At 45.0% G+C, this 15236-nt stretch overlaps 1 protein-coding gene across 3 annotated transcripts in view; it reads right to left on the minus strand.

The window, feature by feature from the left end:
* Positions 1–3837: 3837 nt before the first annotated feature.
* The window catches only part of hth (homothorax), a 286555-nt gene continuing 275156 nt past the window's right edge, over positions 3838–15236 (minus strand). For 2 of the 3 annotated variants that reach the window (XM_046610599.2, XM_046610598.2), the window contains exons 14-15: positions 5534–5702; positions 3838–5303 (exon numbers count right to left, since the gene is read on the minus strand). In XM_046610599.2, the coding sequence (XP_046466555.1) occupies positions 5536–5702 (167 nt within the window). In that variant the 3' untranslated portion in view covers positions 3838–5303; positions 5534–5535. The remainder of the gene's footprint in view (positions 5304–5533; positions 5703–15236) is intronic. The other variant, XM_046610600.2, reaches the window with a different exon arrangement.

Consider the following 15236-nt stretch of genomic DNA (forward strand, 5'->3'; position numbering starts at 1 on the left):
TTCTAAAACATGCTTGCTCGTCGACGATCCGTGACGTCACTGCCGGCGATCGTCGCACACGGAAACATCAGTGATTGTCTGTGTCGTATAATATAGTATGCAATATGGGTGTGCAGTGAGGGAAATTTGCTTTTTTTGTTAATTTTTAATACGTCGAAGAATACCGCATGAAAATTTTCCAAGTCTTTAATTTATGAAATCGTTGAGCATCGTCGATAGAAATAAGCGACGACAGTCGGTAGTTGCGAGGTAAAAACGAGTTGAAATCAACGATGATACCGATAAAAATTACCGCCTTTTCGGAAAATCTTCATTTCCCCGGTATTTTCGATTTCTTTCGTCATTAATAGCTGTTCGGCTTGTCTCCGCTCGGAGATAACGAGTTTCGAGTCGATCAGCTAATTGTAAGATTGCCTGTACTGTGGTAGAGAATCAGTGGCTGTTTTATTCGACACTGCAAATGTATCTCAGTACAAAAAACTCTTATCTCCGAGCACTTAGAGTCGAGTATACACCTGTGCACAGTCGTTATTAGTATACAAATCGTCGTGAATATCACGCAAAAGTGGAGTCATTTTAATTGGTTTTTTTTTTTTTTTTTTTTTTTTTAAATTCTTTTTCTTCTACTTTTTTCTTTATACCTGAATCTCGCAGATAATTATCGTACAAGCAGATCGAAAGAATTTTTTTTTACATACGTCTCGTAAATGTTTTACAAATGTCTGCGTATACGGAAAAATATGGATTATATGAATAAATTTACATTTATGCCGCTCAAAATATACGCGAGTGATAAAAGTGTCGTTAGTTTATTTTATTTTTTTCTTCTTCTTCATCTCTCGTTACTTTTCTCATTTTTTCTAAGTTTAATCACATATTGTTATAATCTGACCATCAAAAAATACAGAAAATTTTATACACATGCGATACTTATTTCGTGTATTCTTGTTTTCGTACGAAAGAAATAAAATTAATTTTTATTTTTAATTGTAACCTTACTCTCTTTTAATTTTTTGTTTAATCGTTTGCTCATTCTTCTTCTTTCGATAAATTTCACCCCGTTGTATCATTACACCTACGTATATGATGAATGCTTGTCAAATTGTTTTTTTTTTTCCACACATATATACATATACATATATACTTATATATACATACGTACATACACGTTAATCGAAAAACACTTTACGTATATCAGGCTCGCGCAAACGACTGTTTACGATCGATGTACATAGAAGATATATATTATAGATTATGTTACTGCGGTAGGTGAGAGTTAACATTGCGGAAGTTGGCTTTCCGTATAATTATAGATCACGGGGATAATCGAGTCAAGAAGTTTACAATTTTTAAAACGGAAGAAAGATAACCGTGACGAAATAGTCAAGGTTTAAAGTGAAGAAAAAATTTCGGTGCGTCCCGCTGTATTGATTCGGAAGAATCGCGGCATGTCAATATAATTCAAACATTCTACGGAAGAAACGATAGAAGAAAAAAAAATCGCGAAGAAGGTATAATTGAAAGATAATAACAATAAATAAACGTCTGCGCGTCGAATTTCAGCTCCGCTGATTACACTGGGACGGTGTTAAAGCTATAACTAACACTAAATTTGACTAATTAATTTTATCGTATGTATATATAATGTGTATATAGTATATATAGTGTATTGACCAGGCAACGCGATACACGCCTACATGTACAATATTATATAGTCTTCATCGTATACATCATGTCGCTTAACCGTAAAAAATAATCTTATTGTTAATCATTTACAGGAGTCGATTAGAAGCGGAAAACAAGCTTTGTCAAGCTTTCATCGCGAACTGTTGAGCTGGCAAACGGCATAAAAAATAGTCCGGTATCACTGGTGGTGTCGAAAAGCAACGGAAGAGGGGAAATAAAGGCCGGGCACACCGCGCGCTGAGAAACTATAGAAATAAATTTCGATAAAGCGGATGGCGAAGAAATCTGGGAAAAAGAAGCCGAGGATAGTTTCGGGCCCTAGGAAAAACCTACCGCTCGCAAAAACTGTACAACTGTGTGTGTGCATATAATATGTATATTCTATGGTACATCATCTGTTCGTTATTATTATTACTTATCGTTTTCTTCTAATTCTCTTAAATTTCTTTCTCACTGTCTTTTTCACATCCACTCTCTCCGTATATAATATACCTCGGACGTACTTTCGCACCTTATCGCACCTTCGAACTTACAGTATACATATATCTATATATATATAGTACATATATAATATATATATCGTATATATATATATATGTATGTATATATAATATTATATTACAGGATCGAGCACGCACGCATGCAAGCCAATCTCTCGCTGTCCTGTAGTTGGTTGGTTTTAATTTTTTTTTTAAACTTTTTTTTCCTTACTCTTCCCCGTTTCCGCGATAAGGTTTGTAAATTTTAATTATATTATTTTTCACCTCTTTTTTTTTTTTTTTGTTTAAATCCGTTTCGTAATCGTTATCATTATGATTATTCACCTCACCTCGTCAATAGCATGTATTATATTTATATACCTGCACTTTACCGTACGTGTGTATTAATTGTATATGCGTAAAGATTCGAGGTTGGTCGATACTTGTTTCTTTCATATTTGATATTTTGTTATTGCACGTTACACCCTTTTTTTTTTATATCATTTCAACAAGATTACGTTCGATACCCTTGCGCGGGAAAAATATAAATCTAATGTTGTAAATGGAGTGAAAAACGAGAAACTAAAAAAAAAAAACAAATCAAACAAACAAACGATGAATGAAATATGAAAGAAATGAAAAGAAATTTAAATGTTTAAAAAAGTACGCTGATATCTTCGCGGGCGTGTGAAAAACATACCTCTAGGTACTTCATTTTTCTCGCATATCACATTTCGTGTGTTCTGTGTGTGTTCCGTGTGTGTCCCATGTGAACGAACAGAGTCCCCGATCGAGTCCGCTGATTAGTGTTCAATTGAATTTAACTATTTATACACAATATATTATAGGTAAATGATAATAATTATTATTACAATTATATATATATAGGTATCATTAGAGTTCCCAAGTCGTCGATCGGCGGCGATTCGTGTTCTGCGGGAACGAATATGTATCACCCATCACATCGTACAGTGTATATATGTATAATTTATATATATATATTATATATATATATATATATATATATATATACATATACATAATTTATTTTTACGTACGTGTTATAAATTTCAGGTTGTATAGATCGAGCAAATTCTACAAGTTAGACATATTATGCACAATACAAATTTGTCCCCGTCAGACGTTAACGCATTTTATTCACCGTCGATCGATCGATCGATCGCGACACAACATTACAATCCTTCGCTAAAAATTTACACTTTTTCACTTTAATTTTTCCGTAGCAGCCGAATATAGAGCGCGGCTGTTATTACGTGTGTAACGAATTATTCTTTCGTTTTTTCTCTTTTCTTTGTGCAGTTGCATTTCGTTATTTCATTATAATTTTCATCTCTCGTCTGTTTATGAAAACGTGTTCGTTTTTTTTTAAATATATATATATATATATATATATATATATATATATATATATATATATATATATATAATATATATAATATAATACATATATAATACATATAATATATATAATATATGTATATATATGCAATTTTCATTTTTTATCTTTTCAGTTAAATTTCATCTTTACCCAATTTCTTCAATTATATTACAAAGGGTTTGCGTTATTTGTACATATAATCAATTTCTTTCTCTTTTATTTTTCTTCTTCATTTTCTATTATTCATATTTAATTTTCAACTTCTCTGTCCTCTTTCTTTCATTTTTTTTTTTTTTTTTTTAATTTTTATTTTCGTTTGCTTGTTTGTTACACCTTCTCCTAACCGATTAGTAAATTATTTATATTTAAGAACTGTACAAATTGAATGTCCTAAGAGAATGTCGACGCTCCGTTCCGGCACAACGCATGCATCAAGCACTTTTTAATTCTCATATTATTTCTTTATCCCGTCAGAATTAGCCAAGCTATTAGAATCACTTACGTATATACGATGCAATTCTAATCCGTCAAATTCTTTCCGTCAATGAATGATCTTTCAATATCTCCTCACACCTTCTTTCTATCATTTTTCCATTAGTCGCTTCTTGCCCGCAAACTTTTTCATCTTATTTTTAATCGTGTCACGATCTGGACATTCACGCGAGCACCGGTAATGTACATGCCCGCCAATTAACTATACATATATATAAAGTATATATATATATATATATATTTGCTAGAAATAGTGTATTGTTATTATTATTATTAATATTAATATTATCATTTATTATTTATTATTATTAATATTAATATTATTACCACTACATCTACGGCTATTGTTATTATTATAGTTATCGTTATAATTATTAATTATTGATATTCATTATCAATAATATTATATTTATAATTATTATTAATATTATTGTTATAATAATAATCATTATTAAATGTTATTATAATATTAATATTATTATTATTATATAGTCTCTCCATTGCAATCGTATTAAAATTTAACATTTATATTTCATTCGCTACAATATTACACCTCGTTATTTTGTACAGAGAACAATCACATGAATTTCCCCCTTCCCTTTTGTTTTTCCATTTCGTTTCGTTTTTCATTCCTTCTCCACCAGAGCCGGCGTGATCCTCGCGATGCCTCAGAACTCGGAGCGATGACGCGAAATGCGGTTTTATATTCATTAATCTGAACGTCGAATCGAATCTTTGACGTATTTTAACATGTTATATACATATACGTAATTTTTTATCGCGGGATTTGGCAGTGCAATCAATTCCCCCGTCTTCACACGGTATAGTTCGTTGGATTAATTACATGTATACATATATGTATACATATATATATATATATAATATAATACACACACGCACGCAGGACATCTAAAAGCTGTGCATGTAGTATGTACCGCATTTTCGCCACGATATTGCTGTTAATAAATATCCGTAAAACGGCGTCGGGCAACTCTTCGGTGCAGGTGTGTTCTATCGACGCTCTGCGACACGGGCTCACGATGTCTCACAATCGGACACCCCTTACCTTGAGGCTGGCTCTCCGTATCGACGACGTCTGCGAAAAACATCCCGTGGTTTCGTTTTTTTTTTTTTTTTTTCTTTTATTTTTTTTTATTTTTATCCGTGATCCGCAGATACATTCACGCACGATACGGCGTCAGACGTAAAACTTGTTTCTCGCCTGAACTCGGTTCGAACGCCTTTAGCTGTAACACAAATCATCGAAGAGTATCCGCGAAATGGAATGAAAAACTAAAAACCCTTATTCGCGCGACAGAGTTGGCGCTAGGGGAATGAAATAACCGTAAGCGGTACGGCTGAAACCGCTTCCATCGATCCGCATCGCGATCGTTAAACCGAACGCGAACCTCCGAGTGTATTTTCGACTCCAACCCTGTCGCTAAGGGGATGATGACACAGCGCCACGTTTGCTTACCTTTATAAGGGGTGGCCGTAGTATTCCGAAGGGTAGTGGTACTGGTTGTGGAAGGTGGGGTCTCCCGGCGGTCGATGCATCATGCTGGCCGCCTGTCCGTCCATCATGTAGCCCATCGTCGCTTCCGGACTGTACGCCCCGCTCGGCCCTGCAGACAACGGCGGAAACACTACGCGTTACTACGGTTAGAACCCTGTTCTTCAGCCGGCAGGCGGCTACGCGACATTCTCGATTCGATCGAGCTGTGCTTTTTCCCGCTTCGCGATTCCATCGACAATTTTCACGATCAGACAAAAGTCCTCGAAAATTCGATGGAACCGCATACCTCACTCTTTCAACATGGCGCATGGACGGACCTGAACCTCGACTCGCACTTCGAATGATCCGAAGCATCGTGTGCTTTCGAATAATTTTTACGACTCGCGTAACATAGACTTGTTACGTAAGGGTCAAGATCGAGGAACAATGTTCGCCATGTTCTTGTTCAAGAGTGTGACTGTGTGTGTGTGTGTGTGTGTGTGTGTGCGCGTGTGTTCTAACGGAGCTACAAGAAGTAGAGCAGCGCCTGTAAGAGGAGGAAAGCTTCTCCTATCCCACTTTCCTCGATTCCTCCTTCTTCCCTGTGAGCTTTCTTGTCAACTCCTCGTGTGTAACGGAGCCGCGGTGGCTGCCGGACGGGAGTGAGTCTCCCCTAGTTTTAATGTTGGTATCTTAATGTATATTGCCTCAATAAATCAAGTACCGTGATTGCGTCCCACCCTCAGATCCCTGCAGCCTCTGTCTCTCTCTCTCTCTCTCTCTTTCTCTCTCTTTCTCTCTCTCTCTCTCTTGGCCCAGTCGAGTTCCCCGCTTTTCCCCATCCACGATCAGCCCCGGGCCGACTGCTGAGTAGCGCCGGCGACGGCTTCGGTGAAATCCTGAATGCAAGGGCGCACTATTGTGCACCATCGTTCCACAAGCCTTTCTTATGCTAAATCCGCCGGCGAAGCCAACTGAAGCCAACCCGAGTCTAGCCGCGACCTCAATCTACGCCGATACACGGTCTCGCAGAGTCTCAATGGCGCCCGGCGCCCCGACCGACCCTCTGACAACAACTTCATCCCCCTACCCCCTTCCACATCGATCCTTATCGATACCCATAAATCCTCCACATCTCGTCTATCTCCGTAACGGTGTTTAATTTTTGTACACCGGGTAAGTTTCACTTTTGGTCAGTCAATTGCGGATCGAAAAGAGGAAGAGAACGGGGGGCTGAAGTATCGTTTCGCAAGCGTACGTGGCTCGATTGGAATAAGAACGAAGAAATACTCGATTACCATTTCCCGGATGATGGTAGGCAAGGTATTCATATACCGGGAACGGTTGCAATTTGAAATCTGCAATAAAGTACGGACACGAGGGGACTCATAACAGAGAGTTTTTGCCGGCGTGAAATCCTAGCTAAGAACTCGAAAGATAATAGATCCCAGTGCAGCAGTAAGAGGCGGTACCTCTATACGCGTATGTTGTACATGTATACCTATAACGGCGGTAAGGCGGTAAGCCGTATCGCATCTCCAGGGTAGACTGAGGAATGTAGTCTCATATAATAGCCGCCCAGGCGATATCCACTAACGAGAGATACGCTGGTAGTGTGATTAAACTGCGCCGTAACGCGCCGGGGAGTCCAGGATGGGAGCCCAGGGCGACCCGAGCAGCCCCGCGTGCTCTGAACCCTGGATTTCACCAAATGAGACCCACATGCCGAGCGTTTTCTCTCGCGAAAGACTCGCAAAAACCGCTGGAATCCAACTAGCCGAAGCTGCCCGGCACTGCGGTTCGAAGCATCATTTGCATCTGGGATACAGGCTCGCGATGTTAAAACATGCGAGTGAAAACTGGTTTCTCGCTGTTAAAATCACGCTCCGTCAAGTCCCAGAATCCGGGCCCCCCGTCATCCGTCCACTCTCGACGATGACGGCCGGTCGTAGATCGGATCGAGTAAAAGGTCGTTGATCGTTTCTATTCGGAGAAGTTTGCTTAATCGAATGCAGTTCGCGGGGCTTTGAGTTTGGCCGGTAAATTCAGGGGAAATTCAACGAAATCGGATGAGATCGGGGCGAACCGTATATACCGTTCGGTCGGTCGGTCGGTTTCGTTGGGGAAAAAGGCGCGGGGCGACGCAATAAAGCCTTCGGAACGTAAATCCGAAGCCGCGCTTACGGCGAGGAACGAGTGTAGAGAGGGGGTGGAGGAGGGAGAAGGAGAGGGAGAGAGAGAGAGCCCTCCGCAGGAGCGCGGGCGTTATACCTCCGTAATTTATTTAGAGGGGAAATGAGGGAGCCGTTAATTGCCGTCCGCTAAGCTGCGAGAAAGTATTCTGGGATGGGATCTAAAAGGGAGTTGCACGCCGCGAGGGAAGCTGAGGCTGAAGGCTGAAGCTCGGAGACTGAGACTGAGACTGAGAGTCCTGAGGAAAGGGGGTATATGGGATGGGAGGGCGGCCAACCGAGTGAGAGAAAACGGGCCCTGCTGCTTTCATGCCTCTTACTCCCCGACGAACAACCCCGAAACTTCTAAAAGGAGATTCATTGCCGGCCACCGAGTTACGGTTATGTGTTTACCAGCTGGTGTGCGCCTACCCCGTAGCTCCGAGCGGTTCCAACGAGGCACCTTGAACCTGTGCATTGTTTTGCCACCGCCGTGGGTTGCATTCCGTAGTGCAGATATGGACGAGTTCCATCCGGAGCGTTGCCGCCGGTGTTCAAAGCCCGCGAATCGAGAGAGAAAATGCGGAGGTGGTCGTAATTAAACCATCAATCCAACGTCACAGGGCGCTCGAGTCGCGAGGTGAACTTTAAAATTCCTTGAAATCTTGAGAAGTTGGGTTCGTTACTTCGCTCCGGGGCGGGAAACCGATGGTTCTTACTCTCCGGACTTCCATATCTATCACCGAGCCCGGCGTAGCTGGCTACCAACTCCTCCGGTGGTTTAGGCGCGACCATTCTCGATCCGGGACTCGAAACTTCCCGATGAGAAGCCGGAGCAACTGCGGGGCAGCTCAACTTCTGGCAAACTACCCTGGACCACTTCGTGTCGCCGCCAACTAACTTCTTCCTTCCCCGGAAATGCCCCTCCAGACTAGCTGCATTCTCCAGGCACCAATTCCAGGTCCTCGGCTGTACCACTCGCGGCTATTAGCAACGTGAGTTAAGCCGTGACGACGCTGCTGCTGGTTTGATTTTTGATTCTGCCGAGAGGGGAATTTCCGCGCGATCGGCGAACGAGGCGGTAGTAGACAAAAGCGGCTCGATTTGAAACGGAAGACCATCTACGGGGCACGGTCCATATCTTTCGAAACTGTGGAAAAGTAGGGCGGAATGGGAAACCGCGGAGACACCGCAGCGGGGAAAGGGAACGACGGCCACGACGACTGTCTCGCCGAGGATGGAGAGTGGATATAACCGGGAAACTGGGGAAGACGAGTCGCGGTACGGAAGCCGGAAATGTGCTCCGGATCCTTCAACGATCCCTCGATGAAACTATTGGTCATCCGCGACGCAATACCGGAAATGCCCCCGGATCTAATAACTCATCGGTTAGCTCGGGTCCGAATTGTCCATTGTTTACTCCGCCGCTCCGCTTAGCGGCCCTTCGCCCTTCTTACCGACCACCGATGCTTCGCCCACTTTCCTCGGCTTCCCCTGCACTTGCCGTAGTCACGGCCACGCCGTCATGCTCTTCTGGCTCCTTGATTACCGCAACTATCGTTAAAGGTACCATTAGCCAATGAATCGCTGCCCCATAGAGCGTCGGAGCTTGTCCCGACTGCCGCCGTTCTTTTGCAGAGGGAAGCGAGAGGAACGAACGAGTGATCCTCTCAACGGCCGGGGTAATTTACCGAGACTTTCCGATTCCGGAATCTCTTCTCTTGTTTCTCCGCTTCGTGACTCGCGGGGAGAGAAAAATAATGATCAAAGAAAAAGAAAGAAAAAAAAAAAACGAAGCTGAGGATGAAAGAGAAAGGAGAAGGATACGAAAAAGAACAACACCGAACCACGAATCCACGAAGCTGCCCATTTTAATTGACCGTGACGACGTTTGCGTAACTCCAAAATAATCGCCCGGACAAAAACAAGCGTAGTTTTTGCCTCTGTGCAACGCGGTGTAATCTTCTTCGTACAATTTTGCCACAAGATGTATAAAAAGTAACGAATCAAAATTAGTCTCAGAATAGAGTTGGAATTTACGCAAAGCCATGACTCGGCAATTGTATGTATATAATGGAGTGAAATAGTGGCATGATATTCTAGGGAATGGGGAAAAAGAGAACACTAAGAAGAAAAAAAAAGGAAGACGAGAAAAGCGCTGACGGTGAAACAGTATGAGATAACGTATTTTGAACGAGGAGGAAGCGGCTGGCAATCGATTTCAGATTTCGCGCTGAAGTCAGCGACACTTGAACCCTTCGAGCGGAGAGAAAACAGCGTGCGAGTTTCCGACTTGGTGAGTCAAGAGCTTCCTATATTTTCCTGCATTACTTGCGTTTTCGCACGTGATAACTCCCGCGGCTGAAACGGAACGGCGTTTTATCGATGTTGGCTGGACGAAAAAAAAAAAAAAACAAGAAAAGAAAAGAAAAGAGGATCAAGAATGATGAAAAAAGGAAAGAGATGATCAAGGCGAGAGCCATCCCAGATAATCGAGGCACATTTGTGACGTACTTACGAACGACAAAAATAAAGATGAAGAAAAAAGAATCGATAACGAAAACGAAACATATGCGGCAGAGGAATGCAAACGGGTAAAAGGTATATAATCTCGGAGAATGAGTCGAAAGATATCCGCAGCTGCCGTCGGCCGTGCAGGGCGTGTGTAATTGCAAGAATTTAATCAATCAGATACATCCTTGCCAAGGCCCCGTTAACCTTGCCAAGCCGAGTTAAGCCTCGGGGAGTCTCATTTAAGATAAACCCGTCTAGCGAAAAGAAGAAGAAGAAGAAGAGAAAGAAGCGCGCGGACAGGAAAGGAAGGAAATAAAAAGCAGATGCGGACGGCAAGCGAAGAGCGGAAAACGCCGTACCGGAATGACGAAACGGCAGGACTACTATCCTAGATTCCCGCCTCCTCCTCCGCACCCTTTTACTCTCTCGACGAGCGGGGCTCACACACGCAAACACGCAAACACGCAAACACACACGCGAACCCCTGCATCGGGGTGATATATAGCTCCTTGGAGGTCGATGACTTCCGCTATTTTTCTTCCGCTGTCTCCAGCAAGCGAGTTCCTTCCTCGGTTCCTCCAGGATCCCGGGATACCCGCCTAGCCTTCTTCGCCGATGAAAGGAGGACGGTCATCGATCGCCGGCCGGCCACTGAAACGAAGCTTCCTGCCCCCGAAAAGGGTCGAAAATATTTTACGATTTGCACACCTCGAGGACGCGAATCGTCGCTGGTTTCTGCCGGACGATTTCGATCTTCACCGACGTCGGGAGTCCCACGGAGTCCTCGGTTAGGGCAGGACGAAAGAAGCCGTTGCATTTATGGATGGGAGTATCGACGACGAGTTTAAATTAATTTCACCCTCCGACATCGGCGTCGCGGTTTGGCATATTTTAACCAATTTCTTCGGGGGGTTCGTTTTATCGCATGATGATCGCGCGTGTATTTCATTTTGCGATACACATATTTTTTTCCAACATTTCTCTTTCTTGCACGCCCTCGAATTCTCATAAATTTCATCCACTGCGAGGACTGCGGACGGGCGAGATTTGCCAAATCTGCTCTGCCGATCGGGTCAAACAAGAAGACGGTAAACAACGAGATGCCGCTACTCACCGGATCGTCCGCCTCTCCGCCGTTGCCTGACGTAATAAATAATTAATGATTGAGCGCGCCGCGAGGAGGAGGCCTGTCTATAAACCTCTTAATATTTATAAGGTATGAGGTATACGTCGTATACAGAGGCGAGAGCCGTACGGGCCGGATGAAGGGTGCACCCTTCGAGCGAACCACGATTTTATATGGCGCACCTTACGGTATTTAGATATTTTAATTAACCGATCGACCATAAATTATGGTAATTGGGAGAGTTGAGAGAATTGGAATCGTTGCCTGTTCCTGTGCCTCTTTTATATATTTCAAACCCGGATCGCCGCGCGGTCCCGATCGAGACGGGAATATTAATCGGAATCGAGACGAAGAGTAACTCGCGATCGCAAAAGAGCGGGATTTCTTTCAAACTTTACAATATTGCGAAGGAAAACATTCCGTAATTGGTGCGGTGCGGGAGAAGCGATCAATCGAGCATCAGCCGACGGTTGAAGGGGGATGAGAAAACAGCGGGAAATACCGATAGAAACAAGTCATTGTTCGTTCGACAACGGATCGCGGTAATTGTATGAAAAAAGAAGAAACGTTCTCATCCCCGATTCGCTACGTATATCTATACAGACCTCGTCTAAACCGTCTTCAAAACTACGGTCCAACTCTCCGGGGTAAAACGGCGCTCCGAGTTGTCTAGGGGTCACCGGTCAACGGCTCGAGATGCGATAGAACAGGCCATTATGCCGGCCTGATAAGATAGGTCCACCCTCGGAGCCGGCTACTCGAACCTTGATACACCGGACGCGCCTCGAGGGCATGAAAAATCTAGGAGTAACCCTGCCGCTGGTGTCGGACGACCCTCGGCCGGCTATCTCGGGGCTCCGATCGAGCGCCGCTGGTCAGTCGGGTCCTTCATTTCCTGTACCAATCTATATCCGCAGGGCGCTGGTTGATTCGGCGTCGAATTTACATTCGGGATTAAGCCGGTATTCCGAGTTCAGAGGAAAATCGATCGGACGCGACTTTTCCTCGCGTCATGCGGCGGAAAAGGGAGAAAGGCGATGCAATTTCGACGTAGGTAAGCCTTCGAGCCATCGACGTCGCGGCTCCCCTCCGACAAATAATAACATTTCTATAAGGCGGTCGTTTGTAGTCGACGCCCGCCGCCGCGAACCCCCGTTTCAATTAACGCATGACGTATGACGTATGCCGTATAAGGACCATCCGAGCACCTCTCTCGCCCTCGCTCAGGGCCGTAATGCCGGAGGTCGCGCGGCTAAGTAACTCTATATCATACTACTACGTGACAGGAACGACGTAATGTCCGTCGAAACAGAGACGCTTCTCCCCTTCGGGATAACCGGAAACCCTCCGAGCTTTTCGGAGCCCGGATAACCGGCCAAAATATCTCGGTGCTGTGCGTTTGGCAAGAGTTGAATTTCGGAATTTTTATCACGGCACGGACGGAGTAACTCTTCGTCCAGGTATTGCGGATCGGATAATTTACAACTGTAGACAAAAAAAAAACTTTTAGTTTTCGGCCTTTGGCAATCGGAATCGTGTATACAACGCATAAAACGTTTGCGTCGACGCAACTTACAAAAAATCACGCGAACTATTTCGCATCAGTGGTAATACTTTAGGCATTTTTGCGAAAAAGTTTGGTACGGCGATCCGGAAGATTCTTCTCAGTATCGAAAAATGAAAAATTGATATCCAAGCTCTTGTTTACAATTCCGATACTTTTTTGTTATCGACTTTATAAAAGATTCTCAACCGGCCAATTTCCCTCGAGAATTACATATTCGAGACTGACGCTACTTCAACGAATGTGAAAACTACCATCGGTTCCAATTTTTTCCAACTGCCGAACCGCGTTGTTTTCGTTATAAGAATAGTTTCACGGGCGGCGATACTCGGGTGGAAAATTGCCTCGGTGAGTGTCCCGGCTCTGTCCGGCATTCGGGACATCCGGCCGTCGAGATAAGTCCAGCGAAGCTCTCGGAGTCGATCTCATATTCGGTCGGACTCCCCAGCTCCGCGCATCGGGTCCTTTCGCATCTAGTCTCGGGTCATTCGTCACGGACTCGCTGAGAGCATCGTCTCGATAAGGCTCGCCCGGGTCTTTCCCTTCGGGGCTCCGGGGTTGCGGGTCGCTATCTGCCGCTGCGGAGGCGGGGGTGGATGCGGAGGCGGAGGCGAGGTCCCTCCAGCGCCCCGAATCCACTCCATCTCACTTGGCTCGGCACCCGGGCCACCCCGCCCGCACCAACGCCATCAATCAAGGTTGTCAATTTGTAATGGCGATTCTCTGTGTCCATCTCGGCCGGGTCCAGGCTCCCTCCCTCCCCCCGCCCCCCCCCCCCCCCCCCCCCCGCCCTCCTCCTCTTCTCCTCCACGCTCGACGGGATCCTACGGCTCGCCGATGGAACGGGAGAATTGAGTAGCGGAGTGACCAGCTCCGAATCCTCTCCCGCCACCTCTTTCTGCTCTATGGTATTTCAGGGGACGGGGCTAAATAAAATAAATGTCCGAGGGGACAAAAATGCCCTTAGAAACAGCGCTGCCTCGCGTTGGCTCTTTGTTTTGTTTTTTTTTCTCCTCAATTACCGAAACTCTGCGGCGGGTCTCAGGGCACTGGTACTCGGGACTAGGATCGCCAAAAATCGGGAACGACGGAACGGGTGAAAGTGTAATTAAAAAAGAGAGCACGAACGGCGCCCCGGTGTTTTCGTTATTGAAATTAAAATCCACCGGAATTGTATAGCTCGATAAGGAAGCTTGACGTGCATGCGTTGTCCTTCGGCTTATCAACGATCCTTACGCGCTCTTCGGTATGTTCGTATCCCGAACGTTCGCGAATCGCAGTTCGGTGTCGTCGGATGTTCGAGGAGGGCGCGAGATTGTTGCGCGAGCGGAGTTAACGTTACGAGATACAACTTTGAGAGTGGTAATCGTGCGGCTTGGCACCCGGTCTGCATCTCCGGATTGGACTAATGCATAATGCGTTTAATGGGTGCGTGACATGTTCCGAGTCGTGTGACGGCTGCGGTGGAACGACGAGAGCTGGCCGACCCGTCGGCTGTGTCCTACTTGCCGGGCTAATGATGCCGGCGTTGCACGGCTGAGGTCGTCATCAATCATACTTTCATTACGACGATTGCCGGTGCGCCCTGCGCCAGAAACATCCCGAATAGAAGTATCCGACTGTCGGGCCTCGCGCGTAATTTTTCCCGCGACAACGAACTCGAAGAAAGCAGGGAACCCCGACCCCTGGTTGAAAACCGTCACCGCGGCAGAAACGCTGCGTAATAACCGGAGTGTGTCTCCGGCTATTAATTCTGAAGGGAAAGTCTTGGAACGCGTAATGGAAGACCCGTAGACTAGCTGCGTAAGTCCTCGGGCCGATCCCCTCGCCAAAAACCATCCCTCGGCTCCCTCGGCGAGCCATTCGCGGCCCTATCGCTCGTTTTGCCCATTACGCCAATCGGCGCTCCGCCACTCACTTAACCCGGACGAAAATTCATTTACTCGACGTATTTTGAAACGAAAAAATTCCACATAAAGCCGACTCGCGTTCGCCGTTAGACGTTAATGGATAACCGCACGGATAGGAGGCGAAAGGCGGGGATGCGGTCGGTAAACTGACTGGGATTTGATCGAGGAAAGAAATTTATACGCGCGGTTGACGGCGCTTGAAAATTTCGAGAGCTCGAAAAATATTGTAAAAAAAAACACTGGCGCGGTTCAGAACTGGGCGAGAATGCAGTCCGGGCAATTCCAGGACTCGTCCTTAAACTCGAGAAGCTATCCTGGAGATTGAGCGGGGGGCGGTAGACAACCCTGACCTCGGGCGGTAGGAAATTTTTCTCCTTCTCGTTTGTCGCGCAATAAATAT

Source organism: Neodiprion pinetum, chromosome 2 (genome assembly GCF_021155775.2).
Source record: "Neodiprion pinetum isolate iyNeoPine1 chromosome 2, iyNeoPine1.2, whole genome shotgun sequence".
In the NCBI taxonomy this organism is placed as follows: domain Eukaryota; kingdom Metazoa; phylum Arthropoda; class Insecta; order Hymenoptera; family Diprionidae; genus Neodiprion; species Neodiprion pinetum.